The 19,214-nt window shown below is 36.5% G+C and overlaps 1 protein-coding gene across 9 annotated transcripts in view; it reads right to left on the bottom strand.

The window, feature by feature from the left end:
* The window catches only part of ZMYM6 (zinc finger MYM-type containing 6), a 42,945-nt gene that overhangs the window by 2,264 nt on the left and 21,467 nt on the right, over positions 1 to 19,214 (bottom strand). For all 9 annotated transcript variants that reach the window (XM_046023610.1, XM_046023602.1, XM_046023644.1 and 6 more), the window contains 5 exons: positions 18,042 to 18,214; positions 16,568 to 16,715; positions 15,201 to 15,341; positions 14,722 to 14,759; positions 1,367 to 1,511 (listed from right to left, as the gene is read on the bottom strand). In XM_046023610.1, the coding sequence (XP_045879566.1) occupies positions 1,367 to 1,511; positions 14,722 to 14,759; positions 15,201 to 15,341; positions 16,568 to 16,715; positions 18,042 to 18,214 (645 nt within the window). The remainder of the gene's footprint in view (positions 1 to 1,366; positions 1,512 to 14,721; positions 14,760 to 15,200; positions 15,342 to 16,567; positions 16,716 to 18,041; positions 18,215 to 19,214) is intronic.

Here is a 19,214-nt window from a genome sequence, read left to right as displayed (position 1 = left end):
AAAAAAGGAAAACAAATGTTTCAAAAAGTTAAATCTGGTGAATCAAGATGAATATATTGACATACTAATGTTTATTGTGCCATATTTTCAATCTTTTTGAATTCTGAAATTTTCCAAATTAAAGTTGAGGGGAAAAATAAAGGTTAATTGTTAGAATACCCAGTGTCAATGAGGGTAAAGAGAAATGGATGTTTTCAAAAGCTGATGTAATTTTTCAATTTTGTTGAAAAAAGCCTTAAAAATCTGTGATAGCTTTTGAATCTGAAATTCTACTACTTAGGATCTATCCTAAGGACATAATTAGTCAAGTGAACAAAAAACCATTTACACAACTTAAAACTGTTTATAATATTAAATAACTAAAAGCAATCTCAATGTCCAATCTTAAGGGATAGATATGTTGCAATCTATGCATCCGTTAAGAATCTCAATATATATTTAAATCTATATTGGTATGGAATGTTTCTGATGAACACTGTCAAATGAAAAAGTAGTTCACAACAGTTTATTTTAAACAATCCAATATTTAATCTAGAAATTTTTTTTAAATGTGTAACCACCCACATACGCACATATAGCTATCCACAAATCCTTTACTACCTTCCACATGTGAATGTGCATACAATATAAATTCATGTACACACAGAGTGCATCATTTTAACAGGAATATAAAGCAATCAAATTTACTCTGGAAGGAAAACAGGATTCTCCTTGACTCCTACCAAAACAAAGGCACCCTACATCAAAACTCATGATTATGTGTTGACAGACTATGCTTTTAAATACAGTATATTCTGGGTAGTAAAATTATTACTAAAAACAAAAATAAAAAAATGCTTCGGGCAGAGTAGGCTACAGAACTAACTGAAAATATAAAGGTAGTGGCAGTTAACATGGACTGGGGCAATAGTTTACAACCGTTCCAAGTATGAATTAAAATAATTTTCCTGACCACCAGTACCTCAGATACATAGTTATACTTTCAGTAAATGACAAATCAACTTACAGTGTTTTTAAAAAGAGAACTGAGGTTAAATCACTAATGCTTTTCTTTAAAATCACTAATGCTTTTATATAAATATGTATCTTAGTAGTTATAATAATTTGTACATTTGAAAAACAGCAGTACACACACAGAGATGTTTCCACTCTACACAAAATGTTATTTGTGCAGATGGACTCAATTTGGTAGTTATTAGCATTAATGAAAATTATAAAAGGAATAAATTAGGTTTTCAAAGTCTGTGATCCAAGAATGAATGTTTTCACATTTAAGAAACTGTAAATGATTCTCTTTGCCTTTATTAAAAAAAACAAAAACAAAACAGAATAACTTTCTACATATGAAAAGCATAAGGATACATACCTGTCTGACATTCCTTGTGTTGTGTATGTGGTTTGCAAGAGGTAGCCTTGGTCTGTGTGACAGGCTTGCACAATACTGCTTTGTTTTTTAAAAGCCTGGAAGACTGGGAAGATAGAAGTTTCAAGGCATCTGTCTGCATGATTCCCTAGTTAAAAAATTCAGAAACCAAAAAGAGATGTTTTTTAGTACCTTATCACTGATCATAACTGTATCAATTGAAAAGTGGAACAGAACAAAAGAAATATAATTCCTCTGAAAGAGCAGTTGCAATGAAGAAGTTACTTTAGAAAATATACACTTATTCTTAATTCTTCTCATCAGTATCTGTTCCATTTATTAATTAAAAAAAAAACTCTGCCTATAGTAAGGACAATCAAAACAGTGAAAACAATCTTTGCTGATGAGGACAACTGGCAATTCAGAAAAATTAGATCCAATCTCAAGCCATATGCAAAAATATATTCCATATTGATTAAAGACCTCAACATTAAAAAAATAAATAAATAAAACTTTAAAATCACTGGAAAGGGGCACCTGGCTGCTTCAGTCAGCAGAGCATGTGACTCTCGATCTTCGGGTTGAGTTTGAGCCCTACTATTGGGAGAAGAGATTACTTTAAATATTTTTTAAACCTTAAAAATAAATCAAATCAAATCACTGGAGAACTTTCAAATAACCAGAACAAGGAGAAGGTATTCTCTTTTTAAAGATTTTTTTTCTTAAGTAATGTCTTCACCCAACATGGGTCTCCAACCTACAACCCCAAGATCAAGAGTTGTATGCTCTACTGACCAGCCAGCCAGGCACCCCAAGGAGAAAGTATTCTTAAACAAAACACAAAAGAGTTAAAATAGAAAAAACTAACACATTTGACTACCTTGATTTTTTTTTTCCAAAGAAGGTCTTTATACAAGAAAGTTGAAGGATAAGCAACAGAGTTGGAGAATGTACTGAAAACATGTTTTGCATTCAGTAAATATTTACAGAATGTTTACTGTGAACTAGGCACTCTTATAAACCCTAGGGATACACCAAAAAACAAGACAAAGTCCTGCTTTTATGGGCTCTACATTCTGTAGGGAGACACAGAAGATAAACAAGTAAAGCAAATATACAACGTATAATTCCAGGTAGTGATAAGTGCTATGAAAGAAAGAAAGAAACCAGGATAAGGGAATGGAGAGTGATGTTGCTGAGGAGAGGTATTTTTGGAATAAACATTTGAGCAGAGATCTTCTGAATACTCAAAAGAGCAAACCATGCAAAGGCCTGAAGACAGAGGACTCCAGGCAGTGGGATTATAGATGCAAAAGCCCTCAACTGGGAAAGAGTTTAGCATGTTTTAGGAAGAGAGATGAGTAATAAAGCTTAAATAAAGTAAGCAGGGGCTAGAATGAAACATTTGGAGGAGGCAGAAGCCAAATTATATAGGATCTGGAAGGTCTTAGTTTTAAAAACAAGAAATTAGGACTGTATTTTAAATGTGAAGGCAAGCCACTGCAGATTTTATTTACATTAACTTTTTTTTTTTTAAGATTTTATTTATTTATTTGAGAGCAAGAGCAAAAGCAGAGGCAGAGGGGTGCCTGGGTGGCTCAGTGGGTTAAAGCCTCTTCCTTCAGCTCAGGTCATGATCCCAGGGTCCTGGGATCGAGCCCCATATCCGCCTCTCTGCTCCGCAGAGACCCTGCTTCCTCCTCTCTCTCTCTCTCTGCCTGCTTCTCTGCCTACTTGTGATCTCTGTCTGTCAAATAAATAAATAAAATTTTAAAAAAAAAAAAAAAAAGCAGAGGCAGAGGGAGAAGCAGAGTCCCCACTGAGCAGGGCGGCTGATGAGGAGCTCAATCCCAGGACCCTGGGATCATGACCTGAGCCAAAGGCAGACGCTTCACCTTTAAGAGAAGGTGCCCCTACATTTATTTTTTAAATAGGCAACAGCTGTAATAATTTTGAATTATGTAATAACAGAAAAGGTATAAAAACATATACATGAAGGGACACCTGGGTGGCGCAGTGGGTTGAGCCTCCAACTCTTGGTTTCAGCTCAGGTAGTAATCTTGGGGTGGTGACACTGAGCCCTGCCTCAGACTCCGTGCTCAGAGCAGAATCTGCTTAAGACTTCTTCCCCCTGGCATGCCTGGGTGGCTCAGTCATTTAAGTGTCTGCCTTTGGCTCAGGTCATGATCCCAGGTGCCTAGAATCGAGTCCCACTATGTGCTCCTTGTTCTCGCTCACTCTCTGGTAAATAAATAAAATCCTAAAAAAAAAAAAAAAAAAAGAAAGAAGAAAGACTCCCTCTCCCTCTGCCACCCCTCTCCGTGTGTGCTCTCTCAGATAAATATCTGTTTTTTTAAGTATTACATGAAAACTAAGTTTTCCATCTGTCTGTCTTCTCTATCCAGACTCAAACTTGAACACAACCATTGTCCCCAGTTTCTTATACATCCTTCTAGAGATGCTCCCTGTAATTAAGTAAGTTGCTTCTGACTACAGATTGGCGGCATATTATCAGGGATAATATGTACTGTGCTTACAGCAAGCTATCATAGAGGTATATTTACATAACTTTGTATAAAGCTGCTCCTAGGGCAGCTTTATACACTGAATGTACCACATTCAGTGGTACATATACCACTTTATATGTACCACATTCAGTGGCACACTGAATGTGGAACATATAAAGCTCCTAGGGCAGCTTTATACACTGAATGTACCACAGGTAACCCAACGAGTCTCTGCAGCTCAACAGTGAATGTTAAAAATATTTGCTATTACAAAGAATGCTATAATAAATACCCCTACATATAAATTAATCCTACATGTGCTAGTATATTTATAGAACAAGGTATTCTAAGTGCAGTTTGGTGGGTCAGAAGATTTTAATTATGATGGTACAGCCAAACCGCTTTCCACAGAGGCATATTATATCAAATTATATGACCTTCAGCAATGTATGTGAGCCTGTTTCTCAACATTCTAGTTAACACAGTACTATGAAACTTTTTGCTATTTCTCAAGAAATGAAAAATTACCTAACAGTAGTGTGGTTAGGTATTTTGCATGTTTAAGCATTACTAGTTTTTCCTTTTCTGCGAACTATCTACTCCTGTCTTGTGCCCTGTTTTCCTCTAGCTTTTAAAAAATCTCTATGTGATGGGGCGCCTGGGTGGCTCAGTGGACTAAAGCCTCTGCCTTCAGCTCAGGTCACGATCCCAGGGTCCTGGGATGGAGCCCCACATCGCATGGGGGGGGGTCTCTGCTCAGCAGGGAGCCTGCTTCCCCTCCTCTCTCTCTGCCTGCCTCTGCCTACTTGTGATCTCGGTCAGTCAAATAAATACATAATATCTTTTTAGAAAGACCTTCTGTGTGTATTTTTTGAATGAGTACTGTAACATATGACATAAAATTCAAAGATTTAAACACGAAACAATGAAAAAACAGTAATTTCCCCTCTTAAAATTCTGCCTTGGTCATTCAGTACTCCTCAGAGGCAACCAGTATCATCTATTTACTGCCTGCTTTCCAGAGCTTTCTATACATATGTACAGGCATGTGCTGTGTGTGTGTGTGTGTGTGTTTAAAATATAAATGGCAGTATGCTGTATCATTTTGTCTTTTTCATTTATTATATATGAGACTGCTCTATGTACAGATATAGCTACCATATTCTTTTTAAGCACATAGTATTCTACTGTATGGATATAGCATATTTATTTTAACTACAGTCCCCAAAGAGCTGCTGCATATGCTTGTGAAGGGAACTCCACTTAGCAGCCCACGTGACTTAAGTATGATCTAGGAGAGGGTATATTTCAGGCCCTACCCATGTAGGCCTTGTTTTTTTTTTTCTAGTTCACACAGTAACTCAGGATGAACTCACAGTGGCTCTGACTACTGATGAAACAATTTGGTTGTTTTCAAGCCTTTGCTACTACAAACAATTGCTACTGTAATCATCCCTGTATGTACTTCATTTCATAAATGTGTGAAATGTATCTGAAGGATAAATTCCTAAAAATGGAGTTCCTTGGTAATATGGTATTTACATTTTAAATTTTAACAAGTTTTACTAAATTGTTCTCTGTAGCAGTTTTACCAACTGCTATTGACAATATGTAAAAATGCCTTAACAGTGTTATCCATCATTTTTATCTTTGCCAATCTGATAAAACTGTAGTTCTAACTGGCATTTCTCTAATTTTGAAGTTGAATATATTTGCATACGTTTAAGAACAATTTTTATTTCATAGTCTGTAAACTGAAGGATCATAGTTTTGCCCATGTTCCTAATGGGTGCTGGGTCTTTTTATTGATTCATAGAAGCTCTTTACATATGAAAAAAAAAGCCTTTTATGACATTAATTGCAATCTTATAATTTTTTCCATGTCTTTTGCTTTTGAAATGTAGCTGAATTTCCCTAAAAAAATCTTTTATGGCTTCTGGGTTCTGTGACATATTTAGAAAGAATCCCCACTTCTGCATTTAAATTCTTTCCTGAATTTTTCCCTACTTTATTATTTTTTTATATTTAAGTATTTTCTCCATCTGGACTTCCTTTTGGTGTAACTTGTAAGGTAGAAATCTAACTGCATTTTCTTCTATATGTCCACTCAATTGTCACAACCCTATTTACTGAATAATCTAAATCTCCTACTGATCTAAATGCCATCTCTATTATTTCTAAACTTCTATATATATTCAGGTCTATTTCTGGACTTTTTTTTTTTAAGATTTTATTTATTTATTGGTTTATCCAACAGAGAGAGAGAGCACAAACAGGGGAAGTGGCAGGTAGAGGGAGAGAGAGAAGCAGACTCCCCTTGGAACAGGGAGCCTGATGTGGGTCTCAGTCCCAGGATGCTCAACCAACTGAGTCACCCAGGATCCCCTGGACTTCTTTTCTATTGAGGTGTCTGTCTATTCATGGCTTCAGGATCAGTTGTTTTAACTACCTACCTTTATAAAATTTAGAGTTTTACTATTGTTTTGGAAACTAGCTCCTCCCCTTTTTTACCCTCATTTTTCAGCATTTCAGTGAAGGACACAATCTGATTTGCTTTAAGGTCATTCTGCTAACAATATGGAGGGAAACAATGCAAAGAGCAAGAATGGAAGCAGGAAGACAAGTAGACAGTCACTGAAATGTAGCAGAGAAAAGATGATGGTGCCTCAGACAAAGGAGGTAGCACTGCAGTGGTAAGAAGTAAGGAACATTAGAAGGGAAAATAAAAGTGTTCTGAGGGAAAATAAAAGTGTTCTGATTTAGACATATTATTTGAGATGGTTATTAATCATTTAAGTGTATATGTCAAGTAGGCAATTGGATATATGAATCTGGAGCTCAGAGGTCATGGCAAGAGAAATAAATCTAGGAATAAGCCACCATCTACATGGTGTTTAAAACCACAGGACTGTATTGAATGCCTGGGAATAATGTTGATTAAGAAAAAGGACAAGTAGGGGCACCTGGGTGGCTCAGTGGGTTAAAGCCTCTGCCTTCGGCTCAGGTCATGATCCCGGGGTCCTGGGATCGAGCCCCACATCGGGCTCTTTCCTCCGTGAGGAGCCTGCTTCCTCCTCTCTCTCGGCCTGCCTCTCTGCCTAGTTGTGATTTCTCTGTCAAATAAATAAAATATTTAAAAAAAAAAGAAAAAGAAAAAGGACAAGTAGGGGCCGCCTGGGTGGCTCAGTGGGTTAAAAGCCTCTGCCTTCAGCTCAGGTCATGATCTCAGAGTCCTGGGATCGAGCCCCGCATCGGGCTCTCCGCTCAGCAGGGAGCCTGCTTCCCTTCCTCTCTCTCTCTTCCTGCCTCTCTGCCTACTTGTGATCTCTGTCAAATAAATAAAGTCTTTAAAAAAAGAAACAAGAGAAGAATGTACTTTGGTCAAAAACCACAAGAGAGATAATTGATTTATTAAAAAAAAAAAAAAAAAAGGACAAGTATAGGGGTGCCTGGGTGACTCAGAGGGTTAAGCCTCTGCCTTCAGCTTAGGTCATGGTCTCAGGGTCCTGTGATTGAGCCTCGAATCAGGCTCTCTGTTCAGCAGGGAGTCCTGCTTCCCCCTCTCTCTCTGCCTGCCTCTCTGCCTACTTGGGATCTCTCTTTCTGTGTCAAATAAATAAATAAAATCTTAAAAAAAAAGAAGAAGAAGAAAAAGAAAAAGGACAAGTATGCTGACCTGAAAGTTGAAGAAGAATTTTTTTTTTTAAAGATTTTATTTATTTATTTGACAGAGAGAGAGAGATCACAAGTAGGCAGAGAGGCAGGCAGAGAGAGAGGAGGAAGCAGGCTCACTTGCAGAGCAGAGAGCCCGATACGGGGCTCGATCCCAGGACCCTGAGATCATGACCCGAGCCGAAGGCAGTGGCTTAATCCACTGAGCCACCCAGGTGCCCCTGAAGAAGGTATTTTAAGAAGAAAGGGGAGATCAACTGTATCAAATGTTACTGAAAGGATGGGTAAAATGAGAACTGAAAATGACCATTGGATTTGCAAAATAAAGGCTGATAGCAACCTTGACAAGAGCAGTTCCAGTGGGATGGTGCAGACAAAGCCTGACTTACGTGAGCTAAGGAAAGATAACAGGTAAGGGAATTGAGGCAGTAAGTAGAGGCCACCCTTAAAGTTTTTCTAAAATGGAGAGCAGAGAAATAGGACAATAGCCAGAGGTCTATGCTGTTAAAGAATTTTTTTTATAGATATTAAGTATTACTGCATGTTTTTGTATCAGTGAAATTGAGTAGAAAGAGGTGGGGGGCAAATCCAGAGTATAGAAAGAAATTCTATAAATCGATAAGGAAAAAAATTCAATGCGAAAATTAATAACAAGAAATTCAAAGAAAATTCAAATCTTCAAAAACTTAGAAATATAAGCAAATATGCTAGTAATTAGTGACCTGCAAAGTAAGACAGTAAGACATTACTAAACAGATTGATAAAAAAAAAAAGTTTAAATCTGACACTAAATGATAGTGAGGCTGTGGGAAATGAGTACAATCATAAACTGCTGGTGGTATAAAACTGAAATAGCCATTAGAAACTAAAAATGCAAATACTCTTTGACTCCAAAATTCCACCTTTTCATATCTACACTAGACAAACGACTGTACATGTGCACATGGAGACATATGCAAGGATGTTCATTGTAGCAGAGATTTTTTAGGTTAAAAACTGGAAGCAACCTAATGTTCATCAATAGGGCAATGGATAAATAAAATGTGTTATTATATAGCAGTCAATAAACTAATAAGCAAATTCAGTAAAGTCACAGGATACAAAATTAACATGCAGAAATCAGTTACATTTCTACACACTAATAATGAGCTATTAGAGAAAATTAAAAAACAATCCCACTTATATATGCATTAAAAAGAATAAAATACTTAAGAATAAATTTTATCAAAGAGATAAAAGATCTGTACCCTGAAAACTATAAGACACTGATAAACTGAAGAAGCTACAAATAAATGGAAAGCTATACCATGCTCATGGGTTGGAAGAATTAATATTGTTAAAACACCCATACTACCCAAAGCAGTCTACGGATCCAATGCAATTCCCATCAAAATACCAACAACATTTCTCAGAGAACTAGAACAAAGAATCTTAAAATTCGTATGAAACCACAAAGTTCTCGACTAGCCAAAGCAATCTTGAGAAAGAACAAAGCTGAAAGTATCACACTCCCTGATTTCAAACCATACTACAAAGCTATAGTAACCAAAATAATATGGTACTAGCATGAAAAGAGACACACAGATCAAATGGAATAGAACAGAGAACCCAGAAATAAACCCGCCCATATATGGTCAACTGCTCTACGTTAAAGGAGACAAGAATATACAGTGAATAAAAGACAATGTGTTCAATAAATGGTGTTGGGGAAAACCCAACAACTACATGTAAAAGAATGAAACTAGGGACTCCTGAGTGGCTCAGTTGGTTAAGCATCTGTCTCTTAATCTCAGCTCAGGTCTTGATCTCAGGGTTGTGAGTTCAAGCCCCTCAAGAATGAAACCAGACCACTATCTTACACCACATAGAAAAATAAATATGAAATGGATTAAAGACTTGAATGTAAGAGCTGAAACCATAAAACTCCTAGAAGAAAACATAGGAAGTTAGCTATTTTGAAACATTTTTAATTTATTTATTTGCGAGAGAGCATGAGCAAGGGAAGGAACAGGGGAAGGGAGAGGGAGAGAGAGAATCTCTCAAGCAGACTCCTTGCTCTGCACAGAACCCAACACAGGGCTCAATCTCGTGACCCTGGGATCACAACCTGACCCAAAACCAAGAGTTGGACACTCAACTGACGGAGCCATGTGGGCACCCCAGGAAGTTAGCTATCTAACATCAATATTAGCAACATTTTTTTGGCAAGAGCAACAAAAGCTAAAATAAACAAACAATTACATCAAATTAAAAAGCTTCTACACAGAGAAGGAAATGATGAACAAAATGAAAAGGCATTCTACTGAAAGGGAAAAAATATTTGCAAATCATACATCTGATAAGGTATTAATATCCAAAACATATGAAGAACACACAACTTAATATCAAAAAAATAAACAACCCAATTACAAAATGGGCAGAGGACTTCAATAGGCATTTTTCCAAAGAAGATATACAGATTGTCAACAGACATGTGAAAAGATGATCAACACCATTCATCATCAGGGAAAGACAAATCAAAATCACAATGATTTATGACCTCAAACCTGCCAGATTAGATATTACAAAAAAGAAAAAATTATAAGTGTTGGCAAGGATGTAGGGAAAAAACCTTCATGCACTGTTGGTAAAGATGTATACTGGTATAGCCACTGTGGAAAACGGTAGAGTTTCCTGAAAAAATGAAAAATAGAACTACCATATGATCCAGCAATTCCACTTCTGGGACTTTATCTGAAGAAAACCAAAATACCAAAGTAAAGAGATAGATGCACCCCAAAGTTCACTGCAGCATTATTTACAATAGCCAAGATATGAAAGCAACCTAAGTGTTCACTGACGGATGGATAAAGATGATGTGATACACACACACACACACACACGAATATAACTCAGCCATAACAGAGAATCTTGCCATTTGCAATAACACAGATGGACATAGAGGGTATTATGCAAAGTGAAATAAACCAGAGAAAGACAAATAAGTGAAATGAGTCAAAAAGAGAAAGACAAATACCACAGGATTTCTTTCACTTGTATATAGAATCTAAAAAACAAAACAAAACAGAAACAGACTCATACATAAAGAAAACTGTTGGTTATCAGAGAGGATGAGGTTGGGGGGGCAGGCGAAACAGGTGAAGGGGATTAAGAGGTACAAACTTCCAGTTATCAATAAGCCATGCAGATGCAATATACAGCATAGGAAACATAATGATACTGTAATGACTTTGTATGGTGACAGATGGTAGCTAGACTTACTGTGGGAATCATTTTGTAACGTATAAAATATCAAATCACTATGATGTCCCAATAAACTCCTGAAACTAATAGGATACTGTACATCAATTATACTTCAATTAAAGGAAAAAACTTAGTAGAGGCTCCTGGGTGGCTCAGTTGGTTGAGCTTCTGACTCTTGATTTCGGCTCAGGTCAAGATCTCAGGGTCATGGAATCACTCAGCAGTGAGTCTGCTTAAGAGTCTCTCTCTCCTTCTCTGCTTCCCCCACCCTGCGCTCTTGCTTTCTCTCTCTAAAATAAACAAATCTTTTAAAAAGAAACTTGCTTTTTTAAAAAAGATTTTATTTTTTTGATAGAGAGAGAGATAGTGAGAGAAGGAACACAAGCAAGGAGAGTGTGAGAGGGAGAAGCAGGCTTCCCACTGAGCAGGGAGCCCGATGCAGGGCTGGATCCCAGGACCCTAGGATCGTGACCTGAGCTGAAGGCAGATGCTTAATGGCTGAGCCATCCAGGTACCCCAAGAAACTTATATTTTAAAAGAAAAAAAATATATAAGAGAAAAAAAAAAACTAAGCAAATAAGCCCAATCTAACAATGGTTAATTCTCAATGGTGGGACTACAGTAGAGCAGGAATTGGCAAAGTATGGAGTGGTATGGAATGGACCAAGTCCTGCCCACCACCTGTTTCTGTAAATATGATTTTATTAGAATACAGCCACTCACTCCTCATTTATGGACTGCCTGTGGCTACTTCTGCACTACAATAGCAGAGATGAGGAGTTGCACCAGAGTCTGTATGTCCTGCAAAGTCTAAAACATTTACTCCTAGATCTTTATAGAAAGTTTACTACTTCTGCAGATTTTCTTCTTTGTACTGTACCGTATTTCACCTTTCCCTGAAATTTAAGACTATTTAAATAACTTGAAGGAGATTCACACAAAAGTCCCACAGAAACAAAGAAAAGATTCTAAACTATCAGATTTTTAAACATTGTAAGAGTACTACATTATTTATTACTATACTTGCTATAGAGTAAACTGAAAATATTAATCAGAGCTATTCTATAACACAGATTAAATGATTGGTGAATTATAGAGGTACTCCATATAGGGGAAAGAATATATAGAGCAGTCATATTTAATATGAGAGATGAATTCCTGAAAATCCTGAACAATTCAAAACTACCTGTCCCATACATATAGAGGAGGGATGCAGTCTCAGAATACATAAATCTACACGGGGCGCCTGGGTGGCTTAGCGGGTTAAAGCCTCTGCCTTCAGCTCAGGTCATGATCCCAGGGTCCTGGGATCGAGCCCCGCATCAGGCTCTCTGCTTGGCTGGGAGCCTGCTTCCTCCTCTCTCTCTCTCTGCCTACTTGTAATCTCTATCTGTTGAATAAATAAATCTTAAAAAAAAAAAAAAAGAATACATAAATCTACAGCCAATATAGAACGTTTTTATTTTTTTAAAGATTTCATTTATTTATTTGAGAGAGAGAGATGGAATACGCGAGCAGTGGGGAAGGACAGAGGGAGAGGGACAAACAGACTCCCCGGCCAAGCAGGGAGCCCCACAGGGGGCTCAATCCCAGGACCCTGAGATCATGACTTGAGCTGAAGGCAGACATTTTTTTTTTTTTTAATTTTGAAGAGTTTTATTTATTTGTCAGAGAAGACAGTGTGTGCACAAATGGGGAGTGGCAGACAGGAGGAGGCAGGCTCCCCACCAAGCAAGGAACTAGATGCAGAATCCGACCCCGAGACCATGACCTGAGCAAAATGCAGTGGCTTAACTGACTGAGCCACCTAGGCGCTTCTACAGAATACTTTTATAATACATACTAATAACATATTAAGCATAGTATATTAGTATAGTAAAAATGTAGTATATTAATACCTTAATTAATTATAGTTATAATGGTTAATAACAATTATTCTGTAACGTAGCAACTTATTGGCTATGTAATTTTAAAATATAATGTATAATACATAATATACTAAGTACAAAGTTAATTGTATTTCATTAACTAATATAGTATTCTGCCTGAAAATAATTAAGTATTAGCTACCATTAACAACTTCCAACAACACAAGTAAGGACAGAGTTAAAAAGTATCAAATTAGGAGAAGCTCTCTCCCTATCAGGGGAAAGGCTAGTCTGAGTCCTTGAAAGACTTCTGCTAATGAATGGATCTAATGTAGCTGGTTCTTTTCTCTCATTTTTTTTTTCACATAAGATATTTTTTATCACTGAAGATTTCCTGATATGCAGACACACTGTCCATTTTTCACCTTGCCACCATGAAACAGCAATCCACATTTGGGTCATTTCCTTTAATATTAGCAACTGTCGCTGGAATATGGTCAAAAGCATACGCCAGTTACTTCACTGTTGGCTGCTGTGCTGAAGGCCCGGGCTAACTGCTGGGGCCCTGTTTTCCTAATTCTAGCAAGTTTTCCCTTATTAATCCATGGAGAACAACCCAAGCAAAATGTCTATATCCCTTTCACCAACCTTGCACAAATGCACCTTCTTTACCACTTTCACAAGTTCTCTATTAGGTGTGAGGCTGTCTTCCAAGTTAAAGCCTCTTTAGGTTATAATAAAGCTGAAATGTTTCTGATAGCTTCTGTTAGCCAATATAGCTTGCCTGCTCATTTTTATTTTCTTAAAACTTCTGTAGGCTTTAAAATTGGAAAGCCAGCCATGACTTGTAGTAAACCTTTTTGTCTCACTTTCAATTCCTTTCAAATCATCAAAAACACTTCATACCTTAACACAGGCAACGGCTTGGCCTTACGGACACATTATGGGAGCACTGATTTTGCAGCGGTGTTGCTGGTATTTCTTCCCATTTATTCCATTATTTTTGCATGGTTATATTTTTATGCAAACTAAATGATGTGCCTTCTTTACTGATGCATTTGTTTTTTGAGCATTATCTCTACTATTCTGCAGGTTTCACTCTCCTAAATAAACAGCATGGGGGTTCACAGCTGAGGCCTGGCCTTCATCACGGAGCTTTAGAACATCTAACTTCCGTTCCAAAGATACTGAATTTGGGGCACACTTTTAAGCATTAACTACTTAATGTACTTGAATGACATTATTATATGATATATAAAAATACTCTTAATTGTACCAAAAACAAACGTTAAGAGAACAGCCAAAAACAGTTACCAAAAACATTAACCCAAAATCTGATACATTAAGTTCGTAAGATACTGATAAAGGATCATGGGAATTTTGTTTCCTGCTAAAACAAGACACAGACAACAATGACATAGTTTGCAATCCTTTCAGCCTGCCAGATTCGAAATTATGCATTTCTTCAAAATATTTTTTTTAATTTTGGAAAGTTTCACAATATTTCAAATTTGAGACATAAAGTGGGAATTTAAATGTATTTTTACTATGCACTATTTTCAGCCTCACATAATTTGAAGATGCATAAAACAACACTACACTGAACTTTTTCAAGAGACTTTCTTTCTCTTTCTTTCTTTCTTTCTTTAAGTAGGCCCCACACCCAGCATGGAGCCCAACACAGGCCTTGAACCCTGAAAGCAAGACCTGAGCTGAAATCAAAAGTCAGACACTTTGAGCCATCCAGGCGCCCAAGAGACTCAAGTTTTAAAGAAAAATACTTGAATGTAGGAAAAGAGAAAAATAAGAAAAATAAGTAACCAGATGGAAATAACAAATATTTAAAGAAATTAAGGAGCAAAAACACAATGAAATGAATCAGGAACGCATTCTTATTAATAATGTAACTTTAAGATCAAAACAAAAATAGTACATAATAGATCACTCTTTTTTTTTAAAGACTAAGGTGCAAAGAGAAATATATTCAGGTACGTATTGGAATGCTACACCCAAAATGAAAATAAACATAAGTGGCATTATGAGGAAAAATATTAACAATAAAACTTACATCTTCGATGATCTTTGCTGCGTCTTTAGTAACTGTACCTGTTGTAAATTAAAACATGCATTATCCCCAGAATATACAGATGTAAACACTGAGACCAAGATATTACTTTCCTCTTACTAAGGTGGGCCAGAGTCTAGTCCAGAATTTCACCAAAAAATGGTCCAGGGAAACTGGGCATCAATATTACCTGGGATGTTTGGTAAAGGAAAGATTCTTGGACCTCAATCTCATCCAGATGTATTAAAATCTCCAGTGATAAAGGCAACTACATCAAAACCACTTAGGTTCTTAAAAAAATAAACTATATATTCCATTTCCTTCCCTACTCAGGCCAACCTCCTTGGTACCCACTTCCCTCTGAGAAAAAGGGGCATGTTTCCTTATAGAAATATAACTGTAAATATTAGCAACAAGAGCTACTTAGACTAGACAGCACTCACCTCTACAGCCTAACCAAATGCCTTTATATCAGGTCATACCTTTTAAAACACTGTTAGTGTTCCCTGTAGGCTGGGTAGGAGGTATTTTTGCCAATGACACCACACTGGTTATAACTGGTGTTGTATTTTTCCTTGCAGAAGAGAGCTCCACTGAAGCACTTGGCGCCTTATAAATATTTACTGATTAAAATAAAAAGGTAAGATCTAGTATAAACAAAAGGGTTACACACACACACACACACACACACACAAAAACCCTGTTTAACAACTAAGTTTTCAAGGAGCAGTGCAAATATCTAAGTCTGTATAGAGAGTGATTCTGGTCAGATTAACATTCATTAGGACTTAAAGACAGGCTGATTCTCTAAAATTATAAATTTCAAAAGCTGCTTAACAGCTAAAAATATAGCTACTAGCTTCAGAATTAACTGGCCTTTTCTATTAGTGAATATAAAACTCCTCCACCTAAGCTTGCTTCCAATAAAAATTTAACATAATAATTTTTATAAATAAGTTGGTGAGGCACCTATCCATCCACTGGCTTTTTGCTAACCCGTATTATAAAACGAAAACTCTACCACTAACCCCACTGGTCTTAGGGAATAGATGATGACATAAGAGATTGGCATGTGGCATACGTGATTAAGGTAATAATCAATAAGACTGCAAAGACAGACAAAAGCCAGACGAAGCCCATGGATTCTATGAATTCAACAGCATTCCAGGCTTTGCTTAGAGAGCGTAATATCAAATGTTTTGAACCTCACTTAGAGAAGTACTACTTCAAGGAGCTACTTTAAGAACATGCCACAAATATATCTATTCATCTGGAAATTTTGACCATATTAGCTGTCCTACTTGCAAAATTATTTTATTCTTAGCTAAAAAAACTTCGCTACCTATGAAGAACTGGTCTACTTTATTTTTCCTGATATAATTAATGTGTTGGTTCCTTTTTCCTTGGCTACAAGCAAGCTCTGGATCAAATCTTATGCCAGTCACAGAAACTACATTAATATATAGTGTGTATGTATATATATATATACTTATATCCTCTCCCCTTGTTTGCCCTGATTTTCTATTTTTTTTCCTAGTATTAACTGAATAACATTTATCTCTTATGTATAGATAAATTCAACCAAAAGCAACCAAATCTAACTTTCTATAAAATTAGTGATTATAACATTTATTGATTCTTCGATGTGTTTGATTATGATAGCAAAAAGCATCAGGATTAACCTTCCCTGAAGGGCAATCTTAAAGAATTCTTAGAGGAAAAATTTAAGGACATCCAGGCTATTTGAATCCAGTAAAATTTTGTTTTTATTATATTATTTACAACTGTCTGTGCTAATAGTATAACCTAGCAGTGACATAATGGTCCTGTTAGCCAAGTTTAATTTTACCTTTATTTTGTGAAAGAGGGTCATTCATAATTTGCCGATGACAAAACTCCAAGACACAAAACAAGTTACAGAAATGCTTGATGTTTCCTCGCCATTTTATGGACTCACTTAGCTTACCCTGTCGTTTACAGCCATCGCACTTGGCCATCTAAGAAAGAAATAAAAGAAAAAAAAAGGCTTAAAACCAAAAAATAATGAAAATATAACATTAATCATAAAACCAGAAGGCACTATGAAAACAGGATGCATAAGTCAGGTGAGATCACAAAATATAAGGTTTAAAATAATGTCCTTAAAAGTAGATATACTTATTTGTTTCCACATAGATGCCCTCAATATATAGAATATAAAAATTCTCTCTCAGGATGCCTGGGTGGCTCAGTGTGTTAAAGCCTCTGCCTTCGGCTCAGGTCATGATCTCAGCATCCCTGGATCGAGCCCCGCATTGGGATCTCTGCTCAGGAGGGAGCCTGCTTCCCTTCCTCTGTCTGCCTGCCTCTCTGCCTGCCTGTGATCTCTGTCTGTCAAATGAATAAATAAAATCTTTAAAAAAAAATTATCTCTCATTTTCAAAATTACTGATGAAGGAATCTAGAGCTAGGTTCTACTTTCAAGAGGTTAAGAAGCAGCATAATATAGAATAGAAAGAATATGGATTTTGGAGTTGTAAAGACACTGATTCATTCAAAAAATGTTTAATTAGATGTCCTTTGTCTTGAGCACTGATAGTTTCCTGGTAATATTGTTATGACAAAGACCAACTTCTCCACCAAGATTATATTTTAGGGGGTAGGTAGATAAAAAAAAACCAAATGGTTTCAGTTGAGTGTTACAGGTGCTGTCCAACTGTCACCTACTAGCTTCTTGAAGGGTACGTTACTTATCCTCCTTGGATCTTGCTCTTTTTCCATATTCATAAACTGGTAGTAATTTACCTACCTCTAGGATCATAGTGAGGATTAAATTACACTTATGAAGCATTGGGTATGTATCAGTGGTTCAATTAATTATAGCTTTCAGAGTTAGCCTTTCAAAAAAGTAATTTTTTTAAAAGGTAGTGGGTAAGGAGTTCAGTCATAGTCATTTGACCTAGTAAGTGAGAACAAGGTCTGACTTCTAATTCATCACAGTAACCTTCTGAATGAGAGAGCCACTTAACACAACATAACTAAACAAGGTTCTGACTTAAAAGAACTCAGTTATAAACAAGGTCCATATGCCTCAAGAGAAAACAAAATATAAAAATAAAAGGAACACATGTGCAAACAACAACAAAGTTTCCAGAAACCCTATGCTCTTTACTCCCAAAATTTCATATTTATATTCGGTTGAATTTTGCTTTAGGAGCCCATAATTTACTTTAACCCAGTTCTAAACTAAATCTAAACTAAATTTTACTTCACATGATCCAAACATATTTTAAGAAAATAATTCATACTAATTTCAGAAAGCCAAAAAGGTATGTTACATTTACCTGATAAAACAAAACTGTAAATTTCGACATGCAATCTTCACAACAAAACTCTTCTAATTTGCCCTCCAGTCGATTTTCTACCAAATTAGGGGATGTCTGTGAGCAATAACTGCACATCTTACAGTAATTTCCCCACCGTTCTCCAAAGTCACGGGCAGAGAGGAATTTGCAAACTGAGCACCAGAAGGGATGAAAGAAGAAACATCAAACTTACATTAACCTGAAGGAGATAAAGTGAGTTTCCACAGTCTCAGGTACCAGTTAAGCTAACTTCTACATACTTGTGACACAATTATTTGCTTCTAAAATAGGAGCAAGGATAGTCTCTATATTCACAAAACAAACTCATATCACCTTTTAAATATACTCTAAATATTAGGCCACCTATATTCAGAAACGTCAGAGATCTAAAAGTTTCTTAAGCCAAGAAGCAGTAATTGCTTAAGTACCCACTTTACAAGTAGGTGCAAGAACAGAAAGATCTCTCAAGTCATTGCTAAACTTATGAAGAGATTTTTTAGACTCTATACTAATACCATTGACTTAATTATCTTCCAAAAGTCTTTTCTGAGTTTTAAAGCAATTTATTTAAGATTGCTGTGATTTAAAACATCACCACAAGCCAATCATGATCACAAATGTATTACAATATTTAACATTCATTTTTTTTTCAGGGTGCCTGGATGGCGCAGTCAGCTGAGCATCCAACTCTTGGTTTCAGCTCAGGTCGTGCTCTCAGGGTCACAGGATCTAGCCCCACATGGGGCTCTGTGCCCAACGTGCAGTCTGCTTAAGACTCTCTTTTCCTCTGCCCCTTCCTGCCACGTGCTCTCTTTCCCTAAAATAAACAAATCTTTAAAAAATTTTTCTTAATTGAAATTACTGTTAACATTTAAAAGTGTAGACTTTAAAGTGATTTAGGTATAAAAATAAATAAAAAGTGAATTAAGCATCAACTCAGGAAAAAAGCCTCAAATTATATTTCATAAAACAAAATCACTTGAAAATTAATTATAGATTAATGGTCCAACTCAGCATGAATTACTTTATAACAACAATACGCTCTGCGGATAAAACTGAACTGCGTGGGGCACCTGGGTGGCTCAGTCATTAAGTGTCTGCCTTCCGCTCAGGTCATGATGCCAGGATCCTGGGACTGAGCCCGACATCGGG

Source organism: Meles meles, chromosome 1 (genome assembly GCF_922984935.1).
Source record: "Meles meles chromosome 1, mMelMel3.1 paternal haplotype, whole genome shotgun sequence".
Classification (NCBI taxonomy): Eukaryota; Metazoa; Chordata; class Mammalia; order Carnivora; family Mustelidae; genus Meles; species Meles meles.
Note: the sequence above shows the minus strand (reverse complement) of the source record. Positions and strands in the feature narration are given on the sequence as shown.